This window comes from Narcine bancroftii, chromosome 1 (assembly GCF_036971445.1).
Source record: "Narcine bancroftii isolate sNarBan1 chromosome 1, sNarBan1.hap1, whole genome shotgun sequence".
In the NCBI taxonomy this organism is placed as follows: domain Eukaryota; kingdom Metazoa; phylum Chordata; class Chondrichthyes; order Torpediniformes; family Narcinidae; genus Narcine; species Narcine bancroftii.
In genome coordinates, this window is record NC_091469.1 from 115,217,791 (window position 1) to 115,241,266 (window position 23,476).

Genomic DNA, 23,476 nt, shown 5'->3' on the forward strand with positions numbered 1-23,476 from the left:
TTCTAGCCTTTCTTCATATGCAAGTCCCGCCATCCCTGGTATCATTTATCATTTATCCAATGATAAATGTTTTACTCCCAATAATACATTGTGTTTTGCCACACCACACATGCACAGTTCAGTTTCGAGTTCCTCTCCGGTGCCACCTCTGTGGTTGCAGAAGGGCAATATCGGTAGAGGGCCCTTGTAAAAGGTCACTGGATCAGGAGGAAGCACAAGCACTAGCTCTATGCTTCACCTTTGAGGTAGGCTTCAAATCCCTTCTCTTCTTTTCTTCTTGTTGGGCTCCAGAGACAGTTGCAAGTAGTTTCTCTTTCTTCAGAGGCATTTTTAATGTAGAGTAGAAGTGTTTAAAAGTATTTTAAAGATATTAAATAGTTTAAAACATTACTTAATGAGCACTTTTTTAATGAAGTTACCAAGGGAGTCAGGACATTGCGTGTCAATCCTACAGCATCACGTGACATCCCCCAACCACCTATATTTTCTGTAGGTGACGCAATTTGTACGAGCACGAAATGCATAACATTTTAACACACAATAGATTGATGAAATCTAATTTCAAGGCAAAAAATATGCAGTTTTGTAGCTGGCCACTACAAAGAAACACATACACACTGGATGGCAGTTAAACTCACTCCTTTATTAGGGCTGGAAAGGCTGCTTTTATACTCTTCAAGTTCCCGCCATTTTTGCTGATTGACTGAGACATCCACATGAATAACAATAGCAGGTGCGAACTTCCATGCATATGAATGCCCTTCTCCCCCAGCCTGTTCCTGCTGTGTTAGCTAGGCAACTTGACCAAAGCCATTTTAGGGCTGTTGGACTGATGCTGCTCCAGCTTCTAACCCCGCCGGTTTATTGTCCTGGGAGTCGTTTTAGCGATCTCTGTCCGCGTCTGCTGCCACGCGATGTGCTGGCCTGATCTCTGCAATTGCGGGCTGCCGCAGTTTTATCATTTTTATGACCACTTCATTTTCTTGAAGGCCAAACATCTTAATTTTTTTCCCTCTGCAAAAGATTTCATTTAACCATAATTACTTACATATCAGCAAAAAAATAAGCCACTGGAGAAAATTAGTCCATCAGGCAGTATCTGTGGCGGAGAAAGGGCAATCAACATTTTGGGTGGAGCGTCTTCATCTTGAAGGGGGGGGCACTACCAGTATAAAGAAATAAGAGGGGCGGACAGGTCAAGAGCTGACAACCAATAGGTGGATCCAGGTAAAGTGAGGCTGTAAGGGTTTCAACTAGAAATGTCACCTATCCTTTTCCCTGCACAGATACTGCCCAATGTGTTGAGTTCATCGGTTGTAGGGAAGGTGCTAGAATCAGTTATTAAAGATGCAATTGCTGTTAATTTGGAGAGTAATGGTATCATCGGACAGAGTCAGCACGGTTTTATGAAGGGAAAATCATGTCTGACGTATCTAATAGAGTTTTTTGAGGATGTCACCAGTAGAGTGGATGGGGGAGAATCAGTGGATGTGGTATATCTGGACTTTAGTAAGGCCTTTGATAAGGTTCCGCACAGAAGACTAGCGTACAAACTTAAAAAGCATGGTATAGGAGGTATGGTATTAAGGTGGATAGAGAATTGGTTGATGGACAGAAAGCAGAGTAGGTATAAATGGGTTCTTTTCAGAATGACAGCCAGTGACTAGTGGGGTACCGCAGGGCTCCGTGCTGGGGCCCCAGTTGTTTGTGATATATATCAATGACTTAGATGTGCGAATAGATAGCAATATCTCAAAATTTGCAGATGACACAAAGTTGGGTAGCGGGGTTGGCTGTGTTGAGGATGCTAGGAGGGTGCAGAGTGATTTAGACAAGTTAGGTGAGTGGGCCAAGACGTGGGAAGATACAATATAATATGGATAAATGCGAGGTTATCCACTTTTGAGGTAAGAGCAGGAAAGAAGACTATTATATAAATGGTATATGTTTAGGAAAAGGGGAGATGCAGAGAGACTTGGATGTTGCTGTGCATCAGTTGTTGAAAGTGGGCATGCAGGTGCAGCAGGCGGTGAAGAGGGCGAATGCTATGTTGACATTCATAGTGAGAGGATTTGAGTACAGGAGTAGGGAGATCCTGCTACAGCTGTACAGGGCCTTGGTGAGACCACACCTGTAGTACTGCATGCAGTTTTGGTCTCCTTAACTGAGGAAGGACATCCTCACCATGGAAGGGGTACAGAGAAGATTCACTAGAATGATACCAGGGATGGAAGGACTGGCATATGAAGAAAGGTTGGATAGACTAGGCTTCTATTCTCTAGAATTTAGAAGATTGAGGGGGGATCTTATAGAAACATATAAAATTCTTAAGGGATTAGACAGATTAGATGCAGGAAGGTTGTTTCCAATGTTGGGAAAAACCAGAACCAGAGGTCACAGTTTAAGGATAAGGGAGAAGTTTTTTTAGGACTGAGATGAGGAAAAATTTCTTCTCTCAGAGGGTGGTGGATCTGTGGAATTCTTTGCCACAGGAAGTAGTTGAGGCCAGTTCCTTGTCAATATTTAAGAGTAGGTTAGATTTGGCCCTCAAGGGGTATGGGGAGAAGGGAGCAACTGGGTACTGATCAGCCATGATCATATTAAATGGCAGTGTTGGCTTGAAGGGCCAAATGGCTACTCCTGCACCTATTTTCATATGTTTCTATATTTCTAACAGCTTATTTGTTGCTATGGATTGCAATATTTGCAGTCTATCATGTCTCCACAACAGTCATTTTTTTTTTTAAAAAGATGAAGCTTTTCACAGTTTGCTTTGTCATTTGCCCGTCCATTGAACTGACTGATCTATGAAATACAGTAAACACTGCATTCTCTATGATTAGGAATACCCCTCATTTACCATTCAACATTTTTATTATTCTGCATATGTACACATCCAAATCATACATACCAGTGAGAAATAATATAAATTGCTGGTATACCACTATATCCATATTGCCAATCCAAAGCAAGTTATTTTATTCTGCCCTTTCATCTTTTTTTTGACTATTATATTTAAGTTTTAATAAGATACAGAATGTAGGACTCAATTAATATAAAAACAATAATACATTGAATATAAAATCATAGAAAAACATTCACAAGGTCCAAAAGAAATAGAAAGGAAAGGAGAATCCCTCTTCTCCCAATGCCCCTTCCACAGATTCGAAAGGGGGACAGACAGCAGAGAATAGAGGGAGATAAAAAGAAAGAAAATAGAAAGGAAAAAGCAACAGGAGCAAGGTTCAACATCTCAGAGTCACATCATTTTAAAAGTATTAAATTTCTAATAAGGAGTATGCTAATTGACAAATATCAAAATAAATTAAGCAATCTGTGCATTTAAGTAATCTAAATAAGGTTGCCAAATTTCAACAAACGTACTACATCTATTCCTAAGACTGTAAGTAATTTTCTCAAGGGGAATACAACTTTGCACTTCCATGTTCCAACGATCAATGTGAAGTAGGGAATTGGATTTCCACGTCACCACTGAACATTTCCTGGCTATTGAAATGCAATTTTAATAAATTTAGATTTACTTCAAGAGAAGTTAACTTTTTATAACTGCTAAATTCCCCATAAGAAGCAATTCAAGGACTGGAGGGAAGTTCAAACCCTACACTTTTTGTCGACACTTCCCCCAATTCTATCCAAAAGAGACAATTTTATGATTCTGCCCCTTCATCTCACAGATTTTCCCATGTATTTGATTCTGGAATTTGTCCTAATCTTCAATTGGAAACATTTATTTTTAACAGATGACAATCACTATTCTACATACCAATATTAGAAAAATTACTGATAATAAAGTGTTCAATGGAGGGAAGCAAAGCCGCAAAGGTGAGAAGTGGAAGGATTTCTAACCTCAAGTCAGCAGTAAAAAGCTAAAAGTAATTTAGCTTTTAAGCCTTAATTATTGGAAAAAAAATAACTGCTGGAAGAATTCAGTAGACAAGCAATATCTGTGGATTCAAAGCAGGTCGAGAGCCTGCACCAGGACCCATACTTCAGATGCTGCTTGACCTGTTGAATTCTTACAGTGTTTTATATTCTGTCGCCAGGGTTTATTTCTTTCTGCACTGGAATGACTATATAAATAATAATAATGGATTTTCCAGCTGAGTCTGAGGAGAGCAAGTGTCAACAAAATAAAACAGGAAGAACAAATGAGTTTCGAATGGTATAAATGGTGAGAAGCTACAATGATGCAGGATGATAGCAGAGAGAAAAGGTAATATTGTCATTGCTGCAGAGTTAAATGCACAGTTGCAGAATGCTAAGGATAGAGAAGAGAGGCACAAGATCCAGAGGAAGGGATGTCAATTAAGTAAAGTGCCATACTTCTGGTCCAAAGTTATGTTGTAGCCTTGAATGTTGTAGCCATGTCGATTCAGCGCTGAGTTTTCCCTCACCATTTCCAACCCAAGCCTTACTTATGATAACAGAGCTTTAAAGTTCATGGCCTGCACCACTCAATGCAATTTACCCAGTCTTGGCTGTTTTTTTCACCTCAAACTAACGGGATTGGATAATGTAGCAATTACAGAAACCTAGACTTGACCAGAAATCTAGCACTTTTAATCCCTCCACATCACAGTTGTTAGAATGTTTAATTTCTTTATAAAAAAAACTTTGGTGTCAGTAAAAGGGGAAACAGTTGTGTTTTCTCTAGTTTCAGAACTATTGAGAGGAATATTAACTACACAGGCCATATGGGAGAGGAGTAGCGGATTAAATTCTTAAGTGTTGCTACAAATTGGACAGTTGCATTGATTCTAGAAATTGGAGGTGAGGCAAAATAAAGTGACCATAAACCAATCAGCCTAACATCTACTGTTGGAAAAAAAATAGAATCAGAACAATTTTAATTCCCATATTTAAGAAATAAAATATAATTTTACTGAAGATATTTAAAGAATAGATAAATTGGGGTGTTTTCCTTGATGTGGAGGAAATTGAAGGGGTACCTTGCTGAGGTGAACAAAAGAAGGTAGCTAACTAAATAGATAGCTTTTCCCTATACCAGAGAAGGTTCATGAGAATGTTGACAGGATTTCAGGGACTGAGTTACAGGGAAAGGTTGTGCAGACTGGGGCTTTTTTCTCTGGAGCATAGAAGATTGAGAGGGGACTTGATAGAGGTGTTTTAAGATTTAAAAGGGACAGACAGAGTAAATGTGGATAGGCTTTTTCAATTAAGAAAGGGGGAGATTCAAACTAGAGGACATGGTTTAAGATTGAAGGGGGAAAATTATAAGGGGAACATGAGGGGAAATTTCTTTACGCAGAGGGTGGTGGGGATGTGGAATGAACTTCCGGCAGACGTGGCCGAGGCGAGATCATTGGTTACATTTAAGGAAAGACTGGATCGTTACATGGATAGGAGGGGACTAGAGGGATATGGACCGGGTGCTGGTCAGTGGGACAAGGAGGGTGGGGATTTGCTACGGCATAGACTAGTAGGGCCGAACTGGCCTGTTCTGTGCTGTGCTGTATGGTTATATAGGTGTGTATGGCTGGAGGACACATCTTTAGGATAAGGAATAATTGGTTTAGAGGGGCACAGTTAGTGTAGCAGCTAGCACAATACTATTACAGCAAGTCATCCAGGTTCAAATCTGCAGCTGCGTTTAAGGAGTTTGTATACAGTCCCCGTATTCGCAAAGGTTTCCTTTGGGTGCTACAGTTTCCTCCACACTCCGAAGACATATGGCATTAATAGGTCACATCGATATAATTGGGTGGCTCAGGGCCGTAGGCTGGAAAGATCTGTTACTGTGCTGTATCTCTAAATTTAAAATGGTGACCCGACCCCCCCCCCCCCCCAGAAGGTGTGAAGGCATTGTCTTTGTACCATAAATTGTACTCTATTGGAGTTTAGAAATCTCATGTTACATCTCAATAAACACTGAGACTCAAGGGTAAACCATGTTCCAAGTGTCACCTGGGACATCCCATTTGCAGAGAAAATGATCCAGTGCAACCACAATCCAATACCACAATATGCTTTTTTTTTCCATCTTTTACTAGCAGATATGTTAGGCTGAATTTCATATTTTAACATAGTGGTATTTGAAATCAAGCACCGAGATACTGCTCCAGTCTGCTGTTTTACCATGTCACTGTAGTGTACCCTTAATTGCCAAAGGAATTGCACCAGAAGGAAGGAAAATATGTATGCACACAATGGAAAACATATGATGGAATATTTCAGTTCTCCAAGTAATCATTATAGAATCCTGGAGAATGCATTGGAGACACCAACAAAGAAAGAGATAACTAATTGGAATGGAAGTAGGAGAAATCAATGAAAACAAAAAATGGAAAACAGTTTGAACTGGAAACAAGTTTATAAATAAATCTAACTGATGGCAGCAAGCATAAGCTTAATGACAGCTATCAGAGTATTGAAGGTTATGGGGAGATGACAGCAGAGTGGGGTTGAATGGAGAATTGGTCATCTCATGATGGCAGAGCAGACACAATGGGCTGAACTGCCTACTTCTGCTCCTATATCTTGCATCTTACCTTATGGACCGGATGAAATTCTTTGGCTCCCATTCTGATATTGCATAGGCCAAACTTGTCCATTAAAACCAAATTGTCTACCCAAACTTGTCACATTTGCCTGGATTTGCCACATATCTCTCTAAATATTTTCTATCCTTGCATTTCAAAATGTTTAATTGTACCCTCCTTTACCATTATTTCTGGCAGCTCATTTCATATATTCACCACAATCTATGTGAAAAATGTGCCCCTCAGGGCCCTTAAATCTATGCCCACTAGTTCTATATTTCCCCTTCCCTAGTGAAAAGACTATTTATTTTATCTTTGCACATCATAATTTTATAAACCTCCACAAGTTTACCCCCACCTCAGCCTACTAAGCTCCTGGCAGAAAAGTTTCAACCCTCTCCTTATAATTCAAGGTCATCAGTCCCAGTGAATCTTTTCTGCACCCTTTCCAACTTAATGATATTTTTCTTATTGCTGACCAGAAATGATTATAATACTCCAAGAGCTGTCTACTGATGTCTTTTACAGTGCTGTAGGCAGCAGATTTGGGTAAAAGGCTCAAAAATGTGAAAGCATGCATCAACAGGCTTAAAGACAGTTTCTTCTCCACAGTCATTAGGGTCCTGAATGAACCCCACAATGGTACTAACTGATCTTTCTTTTCATTATTACTCTGTAAATGGTGCTTTTTATATGACTGTTAGAGATAACCTGTTTGAATGCTCGCTGAAAAACCTTCTCATAGGCCAGGTATAATGTGAGAAATGAATTAAACTTAACCCGATATCATTGATTGATGAAGGCTGATGTGCCACCACCCTGTGGCACCACTTTCAGGCAAACTACGTAACTGTAACATTTAGTCTCTGTTTTTATAACACTCTGCAGGGACCTACTATTCACTGAGCAAGTCCTGCCCTGGTTTGACCGACTAAAGTGCAACACCAGCACTTGTCCGAATTAAACTCTATCTGGCATTCTTGGCCCACTTGCTCAGTTCATCTGGATCCTATTGTAATCCCAGATAACCTCTTCACTGTCTCACATGGCCTTTAATTGGTTAATGATAATTAAAATACCTCAGGGACTGAATTTGTTATTTTTTTGTAACCATCTTAATGCAATTTATAATTTTGATAGAAGGGTTGACTAAAAACTTTGCATTGCAGTGTTTGAAAAGGAATGATGATACTCAAAGGATGTCAGTGATGTCACAACCAGCTGAACAGTACAATAGTAAAACGATTTATTACATCAAAATGGTGTTGTCTTTTAAGTATGATCTTTGTATTATTTGGAAAGTGTAACATGTATAAATAAATGCCTGGCCCTTAATTTACCATCATAATTTTATATCCAAAGAATGCCAGGTATGACAAGTTCTAAAAACTGTCGATTTACTGATCACAACCGGAGCGCCAGGCAGCCACTGCAGTCTCTTTTTAACTGGACTGTCCGCAGATTCTGCAGTCCAGTGCAATACTCAAACATGCTGGAGAAACGCAGCAGGTCATGCAGCATCCACGGGAAGTCAAGGGTCACCAGGTTTTGGGCCTGGGTCCTTGGGTATTGCAGGGTGATTTTGTTCTGTTGAATTAATTATTTTGTGCGACCTGACCAACAGGCTTCCAATTTATTTTTACTACAGAAGGGATCATGATAAACGATAATGATAGGTGATTATTTAGCAAACACACATAGACATTAAACCAATTAATAGGTGTGACTTATTAAAGGCTTTGAATCCAATTGCATTAGGGACACTCTAGCTCCCAGAGAATCTATTATGTGTTGACTATTTTGTGGCATGTTCAGGACAATGAATTCTGATCCTGACTGTACCTGAACGTGACAATTGTTGACTGGCAAAGTGTGACCTAATCGAGATTAGACCAGATTTCTGTCATGTGTCCGTCTACCTTAAACGGTGCCTCCGGGCTCAGTTCATTGATGGAAAGCCACGGGGGCAGGATATTTTTACGGGAGTGTTTTTCTCCTCCTTGGCTCTAAAGCTTGGTCTCACACACACACACACCCGTTTCTATTCCTCTGTTTTGTTTGAGCGCAGGGCAAATGATATCGTTCCACTCCATTTAAGCTCATCGTGTGCGCTCCTCGGCCACCGAGCTATCCGATTTGGACTGTGAGCCGCTTAAAATTACAATCTGGGGTGAAGGGTCGGAAACCCTCGTGTCCACAGCGGCGTGATTCCTTTTATTAATATCCAACGCTTTCACGTTGAATGGTTTCCCAGAGGATTCACTGCTCTGCCATGATGGCACCAAGTTGCACAAAAATGACTGGTGTGGGTGGGAACACGACGGTCCCCCGGTGCCGTGAACCATGCAAGCGGGCAGGTCTGTGAGGGAGGGGAGCGGGACGGGAGAGAAGGGGACAGACAGCAAGTGGCAAAGTATTTGGAGAGGGGAGGGATACCCGACGCAACCTTCCAAGCTCCGGACGTCCTCCCCGCGCACCCTCGGCACCCCGAGCCGAGCGGACACTCGGGCCCTCTAGCAACTGCGGTATTCCACTTTTCCCCCCAAGAGCAGCGTGGGGGGTGGGGGGTTCTGCAGCCACCCTCGTGTCTAAAGGGACCGGAGACGGGATGGAGCTTCAACTGTGCGGCTGCTGACGGGGGAAACTCCCTCTCGGGACGGGGATGATGTGAACTTTCAAATCACCATAATCCACAAGCTTTCGGAAAGTTTTTTTTCTTCGTCTTGGGATCAGAGTCGACTTCCAGATGGGCGGCGCAGATGCCTGGTGTTGCACCGGGTCAGTGTCTTTCTGGGTCACCGGGACACTGGGTCAGCCTCGTGAACGCAAGCCTTGGTGAGACATTGGTCCCGTTTAAATCCTTTCCCCCCCCCAGACAACTACATCAGACCGAGATTTTGCTTGACAGAAACATTGAGTCTGCGAGGTTCGAGATAGGCGCGGTAGATTGGGCAGAACGGTACCCCCCACCCAGTTCCCGTTCGGGACGTGGTCGCACCTACCTGTTTCTCCAGGATCTCCTTGCCCATGGTCTGGGGCTTGGGGGAGGCGACCCTCTCACACGTGCAGCCTTCGATCAGGTAAATCCCAGACGGTCTGCTGCTCTGCTCGTGCTCGAAGTAGAAGAGCACATTCTGGTAGAGAGCGAACCACTTGTCGTGCCACTTGTTGTTCTCAGCCGTCTTCTTGCTCAGGTAGCCGCGTTTCGTCCCCTCTTTGCGCGCCATCAGCGCTAAATACACAGCGTGCCCCTCATTGAACCTGATGCTTTTCTGCATTTTCCCTCCGCTGGATGATTTGGGGGGAAGGGGGGTGGTCAGGACTGAGGGGGGGGGGTGGTCGGGAGTAAGGGGGGGGGGGGGGATGATCTGGAACTATTTCTGTTCCATTACTGTTTCATAAGAGCTGCCGCCACGAGTGTCCGGAATCCGCTGGCCCGTCTGAAAGCCGCAAGCGCGGAAACTTGAGGGGTCAGCGAGCTAACATCTCCCTCCGGTGACGAGCGACTGGGGCAAGAAAAGTGACCCGCAGCCAACGCGTCGGGGCGAGAGCGAAGGGTCGGGCATCGCGACCCAGCTCCAGATTTCAGGCTGACTGTTAGGAACAGGGGGGAGGTTCGAAGTCCAGGCACGCTGTCAAACCACGGGGGCTGGAGTCAGGCAGAATCACGTGGGAGATCAGATGTCATCGGCTTTGACACCGATTTAAAGAGACAGGGTCGCCTGCTGTTCCCGTGGCAAAGTCAGCGCCCACAGTCCTCTCGCCGCCAGCTTCTGTGCACGGTGGAGACTCGAGTGAAACGCGGGTCTGCAGACTCTGTGATTGGGCTTGAAAACACAGAGATGCTGGCAGAACACAGCAGGGCCGAAATGTCCTCCCCTCCGCTGGGCGCTGCGAAACCTGCTGAGTCCCTCTCGCATTTCTGTGGCGGTTCGAGTTGTATGCCCGAGGTGTCTGTGAGTGAGTGTCTGTGAGTGAGTGTCTGTGAGTGAGTGTCTGTGAGTGAGTGTCTGTGAGTGAGTGTCTGTGAGTGAGTGTCTGTGAGTGAGTGTCTGTGAGTGAGTGTCTGTGAGTGAGTGTCTGTGAGTGAGTGTCTGTGAGTGAGTGTCTGTGAGTGAGTGTCTGTGAGTGAGTGTCTGTGAGTGAGTGTCTGTGAGTGAGTGTCTGTGAGTGAGTGTCTGTGAGTGAGTGTCTGTGAGTGAGTGTCTGTGAGTGAGTGTCTGTGAGTGAGTGTCTGTGAGTGAGTGTCTGTGAGTGAGTGTCTGTGAGTGAGTGTCTGTGAGTGAGTGTCTGTGAGTGAGTGTCTGTGAGTGAGTGTCTGTGAGTGAGTGTCTGTGAGTGAGTGTCTGTGAGTGAGTGTCTGTGAGTGAGTGTCTGTGAGTGAGTGTCTGTGAGTGAGTGTCTGTGAGTGAGTGTCTGTGAGTGAGTGTCTGTGAGTGAGTGTCTGTGAGTGAGTGTCTGTGAGTGAGTGTCTGTGAGTGAGTGTCTGTGAGTGAGTGTCTGTGAGTGAGTGTCTGTGAGTGAGTGTCTGTGAGTGAGTGTCTGTGAGTGAGTGTCTGTGAGTGAGTGTCTGTGAGTGAGTGTCTGTGAGTGAGTGTCTGTGAGTGAGTGTCTGTGAGTGAGTGTCTGTGAGTGAGTGTCTGTGAGTGAGTGTCTGTGAGTGAGTGTCTGTGAGTGAGTGTCTGTGAGTGAGTGTCTGTGAGTGAGTGTCTGTGAGTGAGTGTCTGTGAGTGAGTGTCTGTGAGTGAGTGTCTGTGAGTGAGTGTCTGTGAGTGAGTGTCTGTGAGTGAGTGTCTGTGAGTGAGTGTCTGTGAGTGAGTGTCTGTGAGTGAGTGTCTGTGAGTGAGTGTCTGTGAGTGAGTGTCTGTGAGTGAGTGTCTGTGAGTGAGTGTCTGTGAGTGAGTGTCTGTGAGTGAGTGTCTGTGAGTGAGTGTCTGTGAGTGAGTGTCTGTGAGTGAGTGTCTGTGAGTGAGTGTCTGTGAGTGAGTGTCTGTGAGTGAGTGTCTGTGAGTGAGTGTCTGTGAGTGAGTGTCTGTGAGTGAGTGTCTGTGAGTGAGTGTCTGTGAGTGAGTGTCTGTGAGTGAGTGTCTGTGAGTGAGTGTCTGTGAGTGAGTGTCTGTGAGTGAGTGTCTGTGAGTGAGTGTCTGTGAGTGAGTGTCTGTGAGTGAGTGTCTGTGAGTGAGTGTCTGTGAGTGAGTGTCTGTGAGTGAGTGTCTGTGAGTGAGTGTCTGTGAGTGAGTGTCTGTGAGTGAGTGTCTGTGAGTGAGTGTCTGTGAGTGAGTGTCTGTGAGTGAGTGTCTGTGAGTGAGTGTCTGTGAGTGAGTGTCTGTGAGTGAGTGTCTGTGAGTGAGTGTCTGTGAGTGAGTGTCTGTGAGTGAGTGTCTGTGAGTGAGTGTCTGTGAGTGAGTGTCTGTGAGTGAGTGTCTGTGAGTGAGTGTCTGTGAGTGAGTGTCTGTGAGTGAGTGTCTGTGAGTGAGTGTCTGTGAGTGAGTGTCTGTGAGTGAGTGTCTGTGAGTGAGTGTCTGTGAGTGAGTGTCTGTGAGTGAGTGTCTGTGAGTGAGTGTCTGTGAGTGAGTGTCTGTGAGTGAGTGTCTGTGAGTGAGTGTCTGTGAGTGAGTGTCTGTGAGTGAGTGTCTGTGAGTGAGTGTCTGTGAGTGAGTGTCTGTGAGTGAGTGTCTGTGAGTGAGTGTCTGTGAGTGAGTGTCTGTGAGTGAGTGTCTGTGAGTGAGTGTCTGTGAGTGAGTGTCTGTGAGTGAGTGTCTGTGAGTGAGTGTCTGTGAGTGAGTGTCTGTGAGTGAGTGTCTGTGAGTGAGTGTCTGTGAGTGAGTGTCTGTGAGTGAGTGTCTGTGAGTGAGTGTCTGTGAGTGAGTGTCTGTGAGTGAGTGTCTGTGAGTGAGTGTCTGTGAGTGAGTGTCTGTGAGTGAGTGTCTGTGAGTGAGTGTCTGTGAGTGAGTGTCTGTGAGTGAGTGTCTGTGAGTGAGTGTCTGTGAGTGAGTGTCTGTGAGTGAGTGTCTGTGAGTGAGTGTCTGTGAGTGAGTGTCTGTGAGTGAGTGTCTGTGAGTGAGTGTCTGTGAGTGAGTGTCTGTGAGTGAGTGTCTGTGAGTGAGTGTCTGTGAGTGAGTGTCTGTGAGTGAGTGTCTGTGAGTGAGTGTCTGTGAGTGAGTGTCTGTGAGTGAGTGTCTGTGAGTGAGTGTCTGTGAGTGAGTGTCTGTGAGTGAGTGTCTGTGAGTGAGTGTCTGTGAGTGAGTGTCTGTGAGTGAGTGTCTGTGAGTGAGTGTCTGTGAGTGAGTGTCTGTGAGTGAGTGTCTGTGAGTGAGTGTCTGTGAGTGAGTGTCTGTGAGTGAGTGTCTGTGAGTGAGTGTCTGTGAGTGAGTGTCTGTGAGTGAGTGTCTGTGAGTGAGTGTCTGTGAGTGAGTGTCTGTGAGTGAGTGTCTGTGAGTGAGTGTCTGTGAGTGAGTGTCTGTGAGTGAGTGTCTGTGAGTGAGTGTCTGTGAGTGAGTGTCTGTGAGTGAGTGTCTGTGAGTGAGTGTCTGTGAGTGAGTGTCTGTGAGTGAGTGTCTGTGAGTGAGTGTCTGTGAGTGAGTGTCTGTGAGTGAGTGTCTGTGAGTGAGTGTCTGTGAGTGAGTGTCTGTGAGTGAGTGTCTGGCTGTTTCTTCACTGAGCCGCAGGCTCGCCCTCATTGTACCTGTCATTGTATGATTAAATAGAACGACCGTCTAATTATATACACCGCTATTAACCGGGGCGGGGGTCCAACCTGTTTTACCTAACCGGCAGCCAGAACCCAGTCCCTGCGCTAGCCGGAACCCTCGTGTCCACTCGTTTTCTTTCACCCCAAACTCGGGAAATAAAATTCCTCTCTTTCTGTCTGACCAAGGGCCCAGCCAGGCCCGGAACGTTGGAGAACTATCACTTCTTCGGGATGCTGCCCGACCTGCTGACTTTCTCCAGAACGTTACATCCGAGGCCAGCACCTGCAGACCTTGGCATTTAAATCCTTCTATTTGACTGTCTCGTTGAGTTCAACCTAGTCCAAGACGCACGTTTCCGAAAAGAAGACCTGGCGCCGTATGATGTGTTGGTTTTAAAACCTAATAGGAGTAGGGAGGTTGCCCTTTCCCGCCCACCGCTGGAGTGAAGCGGGACGTTGGCCATCGGGAGATGCACTTTGTGTGGGACGCTCCCTGCGAGGCTGCTTGGGACCAACTACCCGGCCAATCATTCAAAGAGGAGCTGCGCTCCCAGGTTATTTCATAGATGATCATATCACCACCAATCTTCGGAAAGTTGCAAAATTGTCAATAAAATTGATTTTTTTTCCTAAAATAAAGCCAAGACATTTCCAATGCATCAAGGCGCCTTGGGGTAAATGCCACGCGAACAATGCTGCGGGATGTCTTCCTCAACCAGTCAAGTCGCTCATGTCACGCTAATATCGCATTTGATCTAAAACAGTAAATACAATGGAATGTCAGTTCTGATTCTGTTCTCCTGGAATGAAGCGGGAATTAAAAATCTGCTCAGATTTATCAGAATGGATAATTGTCGAACGAACAAAAATAAATACAAGACTCCCGCGTCGGAGAGAGGCTGCTGTTAAATGGAATCAGAATTAGGTTTAAACATTCCTTCCAGGAGAAAATGCTGGAAATACACTGCAGTACCATCTTCATAGACTAAGGAATTTTGATTTATTAATCCTTACGGTGTGTGCAATTTTGCGCGGTGGAGTCAAAACATGCTTAATGCCTATAATTAGATTGAGAAACTACTTTCAAATACAACTAATGATTAGAAATGTAAGCACAGGCAATAAACTAAGAAAGATCTGATGAATGTCAGAATGGGATGGCAGTTGTCACGGTGGTGTTCACCATGCACATAGATTGGGCGAATCAAATTGGTCTCGACCCGTGGTACTCAACCTATTTCTTTCCACTCACATACCACTTTAAGTCATCCCTATTCCATAAATGCTCTGTGATTAGTAAGGGATGACTTAAAGTGGTGGAAAAAAGGTTGAGAACTACTGCTTTTGATCCAATTGTTACTGAAATATTTTGCTTGAGAAAAATTGTCATTGGCCCATTTCCTTTGGGATTATGAAACCCTGCACATAACAAGTCAATTAGGTACGATTAAAACATGGTTTTCAAACTTTTTCTTTCCACCCACATACCACCTTAAGCAATCCCTTACCAATCACAGAGCAGCTATGGCATCGGGATGACTTAAGGTGGTATGTGAGTGGAAAAGAAAAGTTTGAAAACAAGTAGGGTCTAGACAGTCTGGAGGAGCACCTCATACATTCTTTCTTGAACAGCATGTTACCACCCTACAAGGAAACATGAATCTGGTCATGTGCAATGTGACAGGTAAAATTAATAATATTTGTAGTTAGAAGTCTTCTGGGAAAGATTAAAGTTCCCACATGAAAATTCAAACTAAAACCAGTGCATGATGCCATATCAAGGGAGACCAAAATGCACAAGGGAGGAATTGACTCGCAATGACCAGGGACACAGGTTATTTGGTAGGACAGCTGAGGAACAGTGGAAGACACCCAAGGAGCATTTTCACAGTACTCAACAAAAGTATATTCCAATTAAGGGTGGGGAGAGCTAGCTATAGATAACTAAAGAAATAAAGGAAGGTGTCAAATTAAAAGCTCATGTGTACAAATGTACCAAGAGTCGTGGGATAGTTAAAAAAAAAGAACCACTAAGCAAGCAATAAAGACAGTGAAGTTAGATTATAAAAGTAAACTAACATAAAATAGACAAACAGATAATTATATAAAGCAAAAAAGCGGTGGCAACGTGAATGTCGATCCCTTGGAAGATGAGAAGAGATCATTTATATAATGCAGAAATGGCTGAGGCCTTGAATTATTATTTTCTACCAGTTCTTCGCACTGGAGGATACATCTAACATTCCAAAGAGAGCTGCCAAGGATGTGATGAAGGTGATGACCTCAAAACAATTGCTGAGCAAACTAGAAGGCCTAAAGGTAGATAAATCTCCTGGTCTCAATAAAATGCATCCCAGGGTGAGTTGTACAAGATGTATTTGTGACAATTTACCACAAATAAATGGACTCTGGGCAGGTCCTAGTAGATTAGAAGATCCTGCCACTGTTTAAAAAAGGATGAAGGTAAAAAGGCATGTTCATTCAATAGGCTTCAATGAGAAAAACCCTCATCTGAACTACAGTGATATGCAGGTTGTAGGCTGTCTACCATCCCACAGTCCTCCAATATCAGTCGGAAACGTGATGAAACATTTTTTTTTTGGTCTGGATAAGTGTAGCACTAATGACTTACAAGATGTTCAACATCATCAATATAAAGCAGCCCACTTAATGAGCATTCCATCCAGCACCCTGAACATTCAATTTCTCCACCCTCGGCACATGGTTGCTCCAGAGCGTATCATCATTCACTTCATCATTTCATCCCAATCCTATGTGGCACCAAGGAAAACAAGAGAGCAGATACAAGAAACACCATTAAGTTCATCTCTAAGTCAGATAACACGTTGAGCTGTAAACTTTGGTTTCCAGGTCTAAATCTCAGAATTGTCCAACCAATAGTGTATCTTCAGCAGGATGCCAGAGCTGCACTGCAATCAGTGCAGTTGTCTCACTATCCAGTGATCCAAGTTCAACCTTTACCCCTGGCACATTTTGGGAACTGAGTAGATTTTACATTTTTTAAAAATTTTAATGATACAGCATGGTAGAAAGTCCTTCAGCCCCCATGAAACTCGATCTGTCTGATTATACGCAATTAGCCTACCAACCCCAAATGTTTTGTGAGGTAAGAGGAAACCAGAGCACCTGGAGAAAATCCACACAGGTCATGGGGAGAATGCATGAACTCCTGATAGACAGCGCCAGATTCGAACCTGGGCCGCTGGCGCTGTAATAGTTTTGCGCTAACCTCTACGCTACTCATGCCACTCACAATTGTCTAGGATGGGGATTTTTTTTTAGATCCGGCAGCACAAGACCGAAAGACTCAAGAAAAGGGAGAGAATAAATTTTGTAAGAAAACTTGTATGTAGTATAAAAACAAACAATAAATAGTTTCTATGGATATATACAGTACAGAAATAAACAGTAATAATAACATAAAGTAAGTAGGAAGAGGACAGCTAAGGTAAATGTGGTGGCTCTAGAAAACAAGACTGGAGAATTGATAAGTAAGCAAAGAAATGGGAGATACACTGAATGATTTTTTCATCATTCTTTCTTGTGGAAGACATTGATAATATCAAATGGGTAATTTCAAATAACAGTGTAGAACTAGTTAAAAATAAGAATGAGTTGGGACCTCAAGAAAGTAGTGCTAAATTGGGAGAAGACTAATTCTAACATTAGACAGGAGCTGGGAGTGTAGATTGGGAACAATTGATATTGAATAATCAGTTAGTGTAGGGCTCTTCCTACTTATTTTATGTTATTATTACATGGTTAATGTAATGGTTAGCACAATACTGGGACAGCACCTGCAACCGGAGTTCAAATCCAGTGCTGTCTCTGAGGAGTCTGTCAGGAGTTTGAACTTTCTCCCTGTGTATGACTGTGTTTCCTCTGGGTGCTCCAGTTTCCTCCCACATTCCAAAGATGTACAGAGTTGGTAGGTTAATTGGTCACATGGCTTGTGAGCCAGAAGGGCCTGCTACCGTGCTGCATCTCGACATTAAAATCCACCTCTGACATGTGGGATTCATTTAAAGACCAACTGATCAGAATTCAGGACAAGCATTTTCCAACGAGGAGGAGAGACAAGGATGACAAGTTCAAGAATCTTGGAAGATGAGAGACACTGTAAATATAGTCAGAAGGAAAAACTAACCTTATTAGGTTTAGAAAGTGGAAATCAGACCGAGTCCTTAAGGAATATAAAGAAAACAAGAAATGAACATTGAATTAAGGGGCCATCAGCAATCCTTGGAAGTAGGATTAAGGAAAATCCCAAGGTATTTTATATATTTTCAAAACTATAGGATAGCTAGAAAGAGGGTAGGTCCATTGAATGGCAAAGCAGGAAATTCTGCCTTGACCCAGAGAAGGCAGGAAGGATAGGTGGAACTGGTATTCACCAAGGAGACAGGCATGGTGGGATCTGTGTGGGTTATATTGATAGCAACAAGATGTTTGGGGTCTACTGAAGAATCTTAAGGTGCATCAGTCCACAGAGTCTGGTTCAATCTATCCTACATTATTAAGAGCCACGACTGCTGAGAGCTTGACAATGATCTGTGTATCCTCTCTAGATACAGGCAAGGTTCACAGGATGTGGCCTGGATTAGAGCATAGTAATTATAAGGACAGGTTGGACAAACTTGGACTGTTTTCTCTGGAGTGCCAAAGCTGAAGGGAGACCTGAGAGACATTTATAAAATTATAAGATACATAGATAGGGTAGGTAAAGTCTTCTTCCTAAGGTGGAAATATCAAATACTAGAGGCCATAGCTTTAAGGGATTTTATTTTTTTTTACACAGAGCGGTAAGTGCTTGGATATGCTGTTCCTGTTGGGGTGGAGATGGGAGGAGGGGAAATGGAAGCAGATACAAAAGTGATGTTTAAGAAGCCCTTAGACAGGTCCATGAACAGGCAGGAGATGGAAGAATATGGATGATGTACAAGCAGATGGGATTAGTTTAATCTAGTATCAAGGTCAGCACAGATGTCATGAGCCAAATGATCTATTCCTGTGCTGTATAGTTCTATATTCAATGCTCTATGTTCTAACTTACAAACATCCTAGCTGAAATTAATGTAATTATTTATTGCCATGTACACCAAGATACAGTGGAAAACTCAGTTTTACAAGGGATCAAGTATTGGACCCATAGACAGCAAACTGAGGAATGAATGGGAGTGGCTGCAGAGATAATAGACCAATTGAAATTTTTCATAACTCGCTAAATTCCAGAAGGCTGAAAGAAGATAGAAAGCAACTAATGTGACTAAATCATTTTTTAAAAAGTGAAATGCAGAAGGCAGGGAACTAACTATAGGCCAGTTAGTTTAACAGTCATCAAATAGCAAATCAGATCTTTATAGGCATACAGTGAAAAGTACTCTGACTGGTTACATAATTGCCAGGTTTGGAACTCAAGTGTACATGAATGCAAAGACTGCAGGAAGTGACAGACTGGCCAAGTCCATTATGGGCACTGACTTCCCATCCATTGAAGTCATTACCCTAGTCACAAGGGTAAAGAAGGTAAAGAAACATATAGTTCAGCATCTGTGGTTCAAGAACAATTTTTTTTTCCCAACCGCTATCAGGCTCTTGTATCTCCAGATAAACAACTGGAACATGCAATAATTGTTAATTCTTCCAATTATAAAAAAAAATCTAAGAATGGGCCCCATGATTTCATAAATTGAAACTTTCTATCTTTAATATTATATCTAATTTTCTTTAAAATTAAATAGGACATTACATCATATAACCACTGTGTATGAGTAGGGGATGAATAATCTTTCCATTGCAATAAAATTGCTCGTCTGGCTATCAACATAGTCCAATTATAGATAACCATCTTTTTCCACCATGCTTGTTGGACATAGGTTTACAAGAAAAACCAAACAAAGTTCCAAATTAATCTTAAGAATCATTGATAAAGTTTTGAAAATGTCTTTCCAGAATCTTTTTAAATTTGAGCATTCCCAAAACATATGGATCAGGTAAGCTTCAAAAGTTTTACATTTCTCAAATAATGGATCAATATCTGCATTAAAAACAAGATAATTTAAGTTTAGACATATGAATTCTGTGTACCACTTTAAATTGTAATAAGCAGTGTCTTGCACAAAATGAGGAATCATTAATCAAGCTGAGAGTAGAGTACCAACCTTCATCTGAAAATATTAAATTCAAATCTCATTCCCAATCACTCTTAATCCCTGCCTTGGGATCTGAATTTAAATCCAATAAATTATTATAAATATGATGTTAATCCACCATGAAAGTAAAACCATAAATTTTTAAAAAAGATCAAGAATATTAGTGTTGGAAAATCCAAAATGTCTAATTTGTAAATATCTTAAAAAGTGTCTATTGAGAAGATTAAATTTAGCTGATAATTGTTTGAAAGAGGCAAAATTATCTCGAATAAGGCAATCATTAAAACTTATAATTCCTATTCTATGCCATTCCCTGAAACCGATGTCCAACAAGCATGGTGGAAAAAAGATGGTTATCTATAATTGGACTAGCCAGTGAAAAACTATTAATTCCAAAGAATTTCCTCAATTGAGGCCCAAATTCTCATCCTATTTCTCATTAATGGATTCTGTTAATTTGGAAAAGAAAAATGGTAAAAAAAAATCCTAAAATTGCCAACCTCGAGGTTTTCTTTTGGAGAACTGCAATTCCATTTCTATGCAAAAGGGGAAATTCACTGACTAATCCAAATGTAATAATAAAATTAAATTACATATATTAATAACCCAGTAGTACAATCTAATATCTGGAAGTGATAATCCTCCATTTAAAGTGGTCTTTTGAAGATGGGTTTTACTTATAAGTGGTTTTTTCACCTGCCAAATACATATAAGCAAAAATAGCCGAATCCAGCGAGCTGAAAAAGGATTTGGCAATAAAAATTGGTAACAATTGAAAAAGGTACAAAAATGCAGGTAATTATTTATTTTAATTGAATTAATACATCCCATCATTGTAATAGATAAAGGTGACCAACCCGACAATGATTGATCTTATTGAATAATACCCAGAAATGCTCTTTCAAAAGGTTTTCATAACATTTCAAAATTGTAATTCCTAAATATTGGAAGTGTTCTTCCACTATTTTAAACAGAAAATTAGAAGAGCTTGCAAAAACATCTTTTAAAGGTAAAAGTTAACTCTTGTGTAAATTTAATTTATAATCCAAGAATTGACTGAATCTATCAAAGAAAATTAATATGTTTGGTATAGAAATTTCAGGATTTGAAATAAAAAGCATAAAATCATCTGCATAAAGTGATACTTTATGTTCAATTCCTCCTGTAATTATACCATTAAGTTCTCTTACACTGTTGGAGAGCAACAGCTAATGGTTCTAATGCTAGATCAAAAAGTAAAGAACTTAACAGACAAACCTGCTGTGTTCCCGTGTTGACATTTAACATATCTGATTGCAGTAAATTAGAGTGAACCAATGTCTTGAGGCATGAATACAATAATTTAATCCATTCAATAAAATCTGGACCAAAATTAAATTTAGCTAGTGCAGCAAATAAATCCTCCCATTCCACCTGATCAAATGCTTTTTCAGCATTTAATTAAAGAACACATTCTATCAAAGGAGTGAAAGGTAGGTGTAGAATGTTCAATAATCGAGGTACATTATAATAAGAATAATGATTTTTAATAAAACTAGTTTGGTCTGAATCTGTAATAAGTGGTAAAACGTTTTCTAATCTATGTGCTAAAACCTTTGATAGAATCTTCATATCAACGTTAAGTAATGATATAGGTCTATAAGAAGTACATTCTGTTGGCTCTTTCCCTTTTTTTTAGAAAACTTTTTTCATTGGCTTTTTTTTCATGCGTGCTTACTTGTATACAAGTGAATAATGAACAAATACAAATGAATTGTATACAAATATATAATGGTCAATTTTGTATTTATGCTTATATGTTAAACTTAATAAAAATATTTTTAAAAGACAGAAAAGAATCTCAAGATTTCAGATTTATTGTCAAAATACATACATGACATTCACATACAATCCTGAGATTCCATTTTCCTACCAGCACAGCTGATTTACCATTGATTGGTAGTGCAAAAAGTAAACTGTACATAGTGTGAACCTGTAAACAAAAAGAACTGTAAACAGATATTGAATGTAGACAAACTGACTGTACAATACAGAGAGAACAAAAGAAAATCCATTGCACTGCCCTAAAGTTGTTATTCCAGGATCATTAAAAGATCTGTCTATAGCATTGAAACATCACTTTTTTTGCACTATCTGCAACAGTGAATATTTATATATCCTTCCTTTAATATTTATTATCTTTATTTTGTTTCATGATACGTTATGATCATGTAATTTACACTGTTGTTGTTGGTGTGGCTCCAACAAGTAATAAGTTCGCTGTTACTGGACATTGTTTATGACAAATTCACATATCATAAGATTCTACAATCAGTAATCGAAGAGGATATAACCATTCATTTATGAAAGCTCAAAATAAGCAAATCTAGTAAAGAGTTTATGAAAGGCAAATCATGTTTGACAAATGTGCTCAAATTATTTGAGGGCTTAACAGGGAGAGTTGACAAAGGAGTTGAATATTTGCAGTGCATTTAAATTTCCAAAAGGCATTTGACAGTGTGGTGTATAAATTATAACCCTATGGTATCAGACGAAATGTATCTGAATAGTTTGAAAATTAATTGTCTCATATAAAATCAAGCGATGGAATAAATAGTATTTTTCTGGGAAGGTAACTAGAGAAGTACTACAGAGATCAGTTTGCAGGCCACAATTGTTCATTAGTTATATTAATAGCCTGCAGGAGGATACCGTATGCAGGATTTCTAAATTTGCCAATGATGCGGAACTAGATGGAAGGAAATATTGTGATACTGGGATATGGATCAATTGAGTGAAGTGGGCAAAGGACCAGCACGTGGAATTTAATGTGGGGACATGTGAGGTCATGTTAGAGAAATCAAAGGCAGGTAATTATCTAAACAAAGAGCGAGGACATGAAATACAGAGGGATTCTTGTGTCCTAGTGCATGAATTACAAATTCCAACAGCAGATACAAGTCTTTCAGATGGCAAAGAGGATTTTGATCTTCACTGTAAAGTGGTAGAAGTTTAAAATAGGGAGTCCGGTTTTGTTCCAATTGTGCTGGATGTTCATGAAGTCTCACCTGGAATATGGCACATGGATTTGTTCTGCTGACATAAGGGGAAAAAATAGAAACATTGGAGGAAGTATAACTAAAATTCACTGGGCTAATTTCTGGATTGCTTATTAAGAGAGACTAGATAATTTGAGCCTGTACTCCTTGGAGTTTAGAAGAATAAGAAGAGGCCTTATTTGAACAAATATCCTAAGGGGGTTTGACAAGGTAGATGATGGAAGAATCTCAAACAAGGGAACATAACTACAAGGTAAGGGGGCTAATAATTTACATCTCAGGTACCTGAGAATTTTCTATTGACAAAGGGTGGCAAATCTCTACAATTCTTTGCCTGAGCAGGGTTATGGAAACTAGGTCATTGAGTGCACTTAAGATGGAGATGGATAAAGATGTAATAGTTCGAGGAATTGAGAAATATGGAGAAATGGCCAAAAAATGAGTTGGGGCCAGCATAAATTAGCCACTATCATCTTCAATGGTGGGTCAGGCTTCAAGGGCCTGCTGATTTACACCTATTTTCTTCTGTCTATGTGGAGTTTGTGCATTTTCCTGTAATCATGTAGCTGTCCGATGGGTGTTCCAAAAACCTTCCACATTCCAAAGATCTGGTTTGGTTAATTGACCAATGTAATTGTCCCTATTGTAGATAGCTTGTTCAAGAATCAGAAGAGATATATTTGGATAAATGGACATGTAAGAGAGAATATGTACAAGGAAAGGTGAGGGAATGGGATTGATGGCATTGCTCTGAGAGCCAGTATGGACTCAGTAAACCAAATGGCATCATTCAATGCTACTAGAAAATATGGAAAAATTAGAAAGGCTAAGAAACACTGATCCTTTACATGACCCTTTCCTGAAAAATTCCATCTTGTTAAATAAACTATGTGCTGGAAACTCTTTTACTAATATGATCTGCTGTCCTAATGAAAAAAAAAATTGACCAGTTCCTTTATTCTAACAATTAGCATTCATTCGATATAGCAACTTCATTGGGCATAAACCTGGAAAACCAAGGTAATGGTGGAGGACCAATGCCACATTTTTCAT

General features: G+C 41.2%; 1 protein-coding gene across 2 annotated transcripts in view; it reads right to left on the reverse strand.

The window, feature by feature from the left end:
• The window catches only part of rasgrf2b (Ras protein-specific guanine nucleotide-releasing factor 2b), a 243,633-nt gene extending 233,511 nt beyond the window's left edge, over positions 1–10,122 (reverse strand). For both annotated transcript variants that reach the window (XM_069936440.1, XM_069936436.1), the window contains exon 1: positions 9,524–10,122. In XM_069936440.1, coding sequence (XP_069792541.1) covers positions 9,524–9,799 — 276 coding nt within the window. In that variant the 5' untranslated portion in view covers positions 9,800–10,122. The remainder of the gene's footprint in view (positions 1–9,523) is intronic.
• Positions 10,123–23,476: the final 13,354 nt, after the last annotated feature.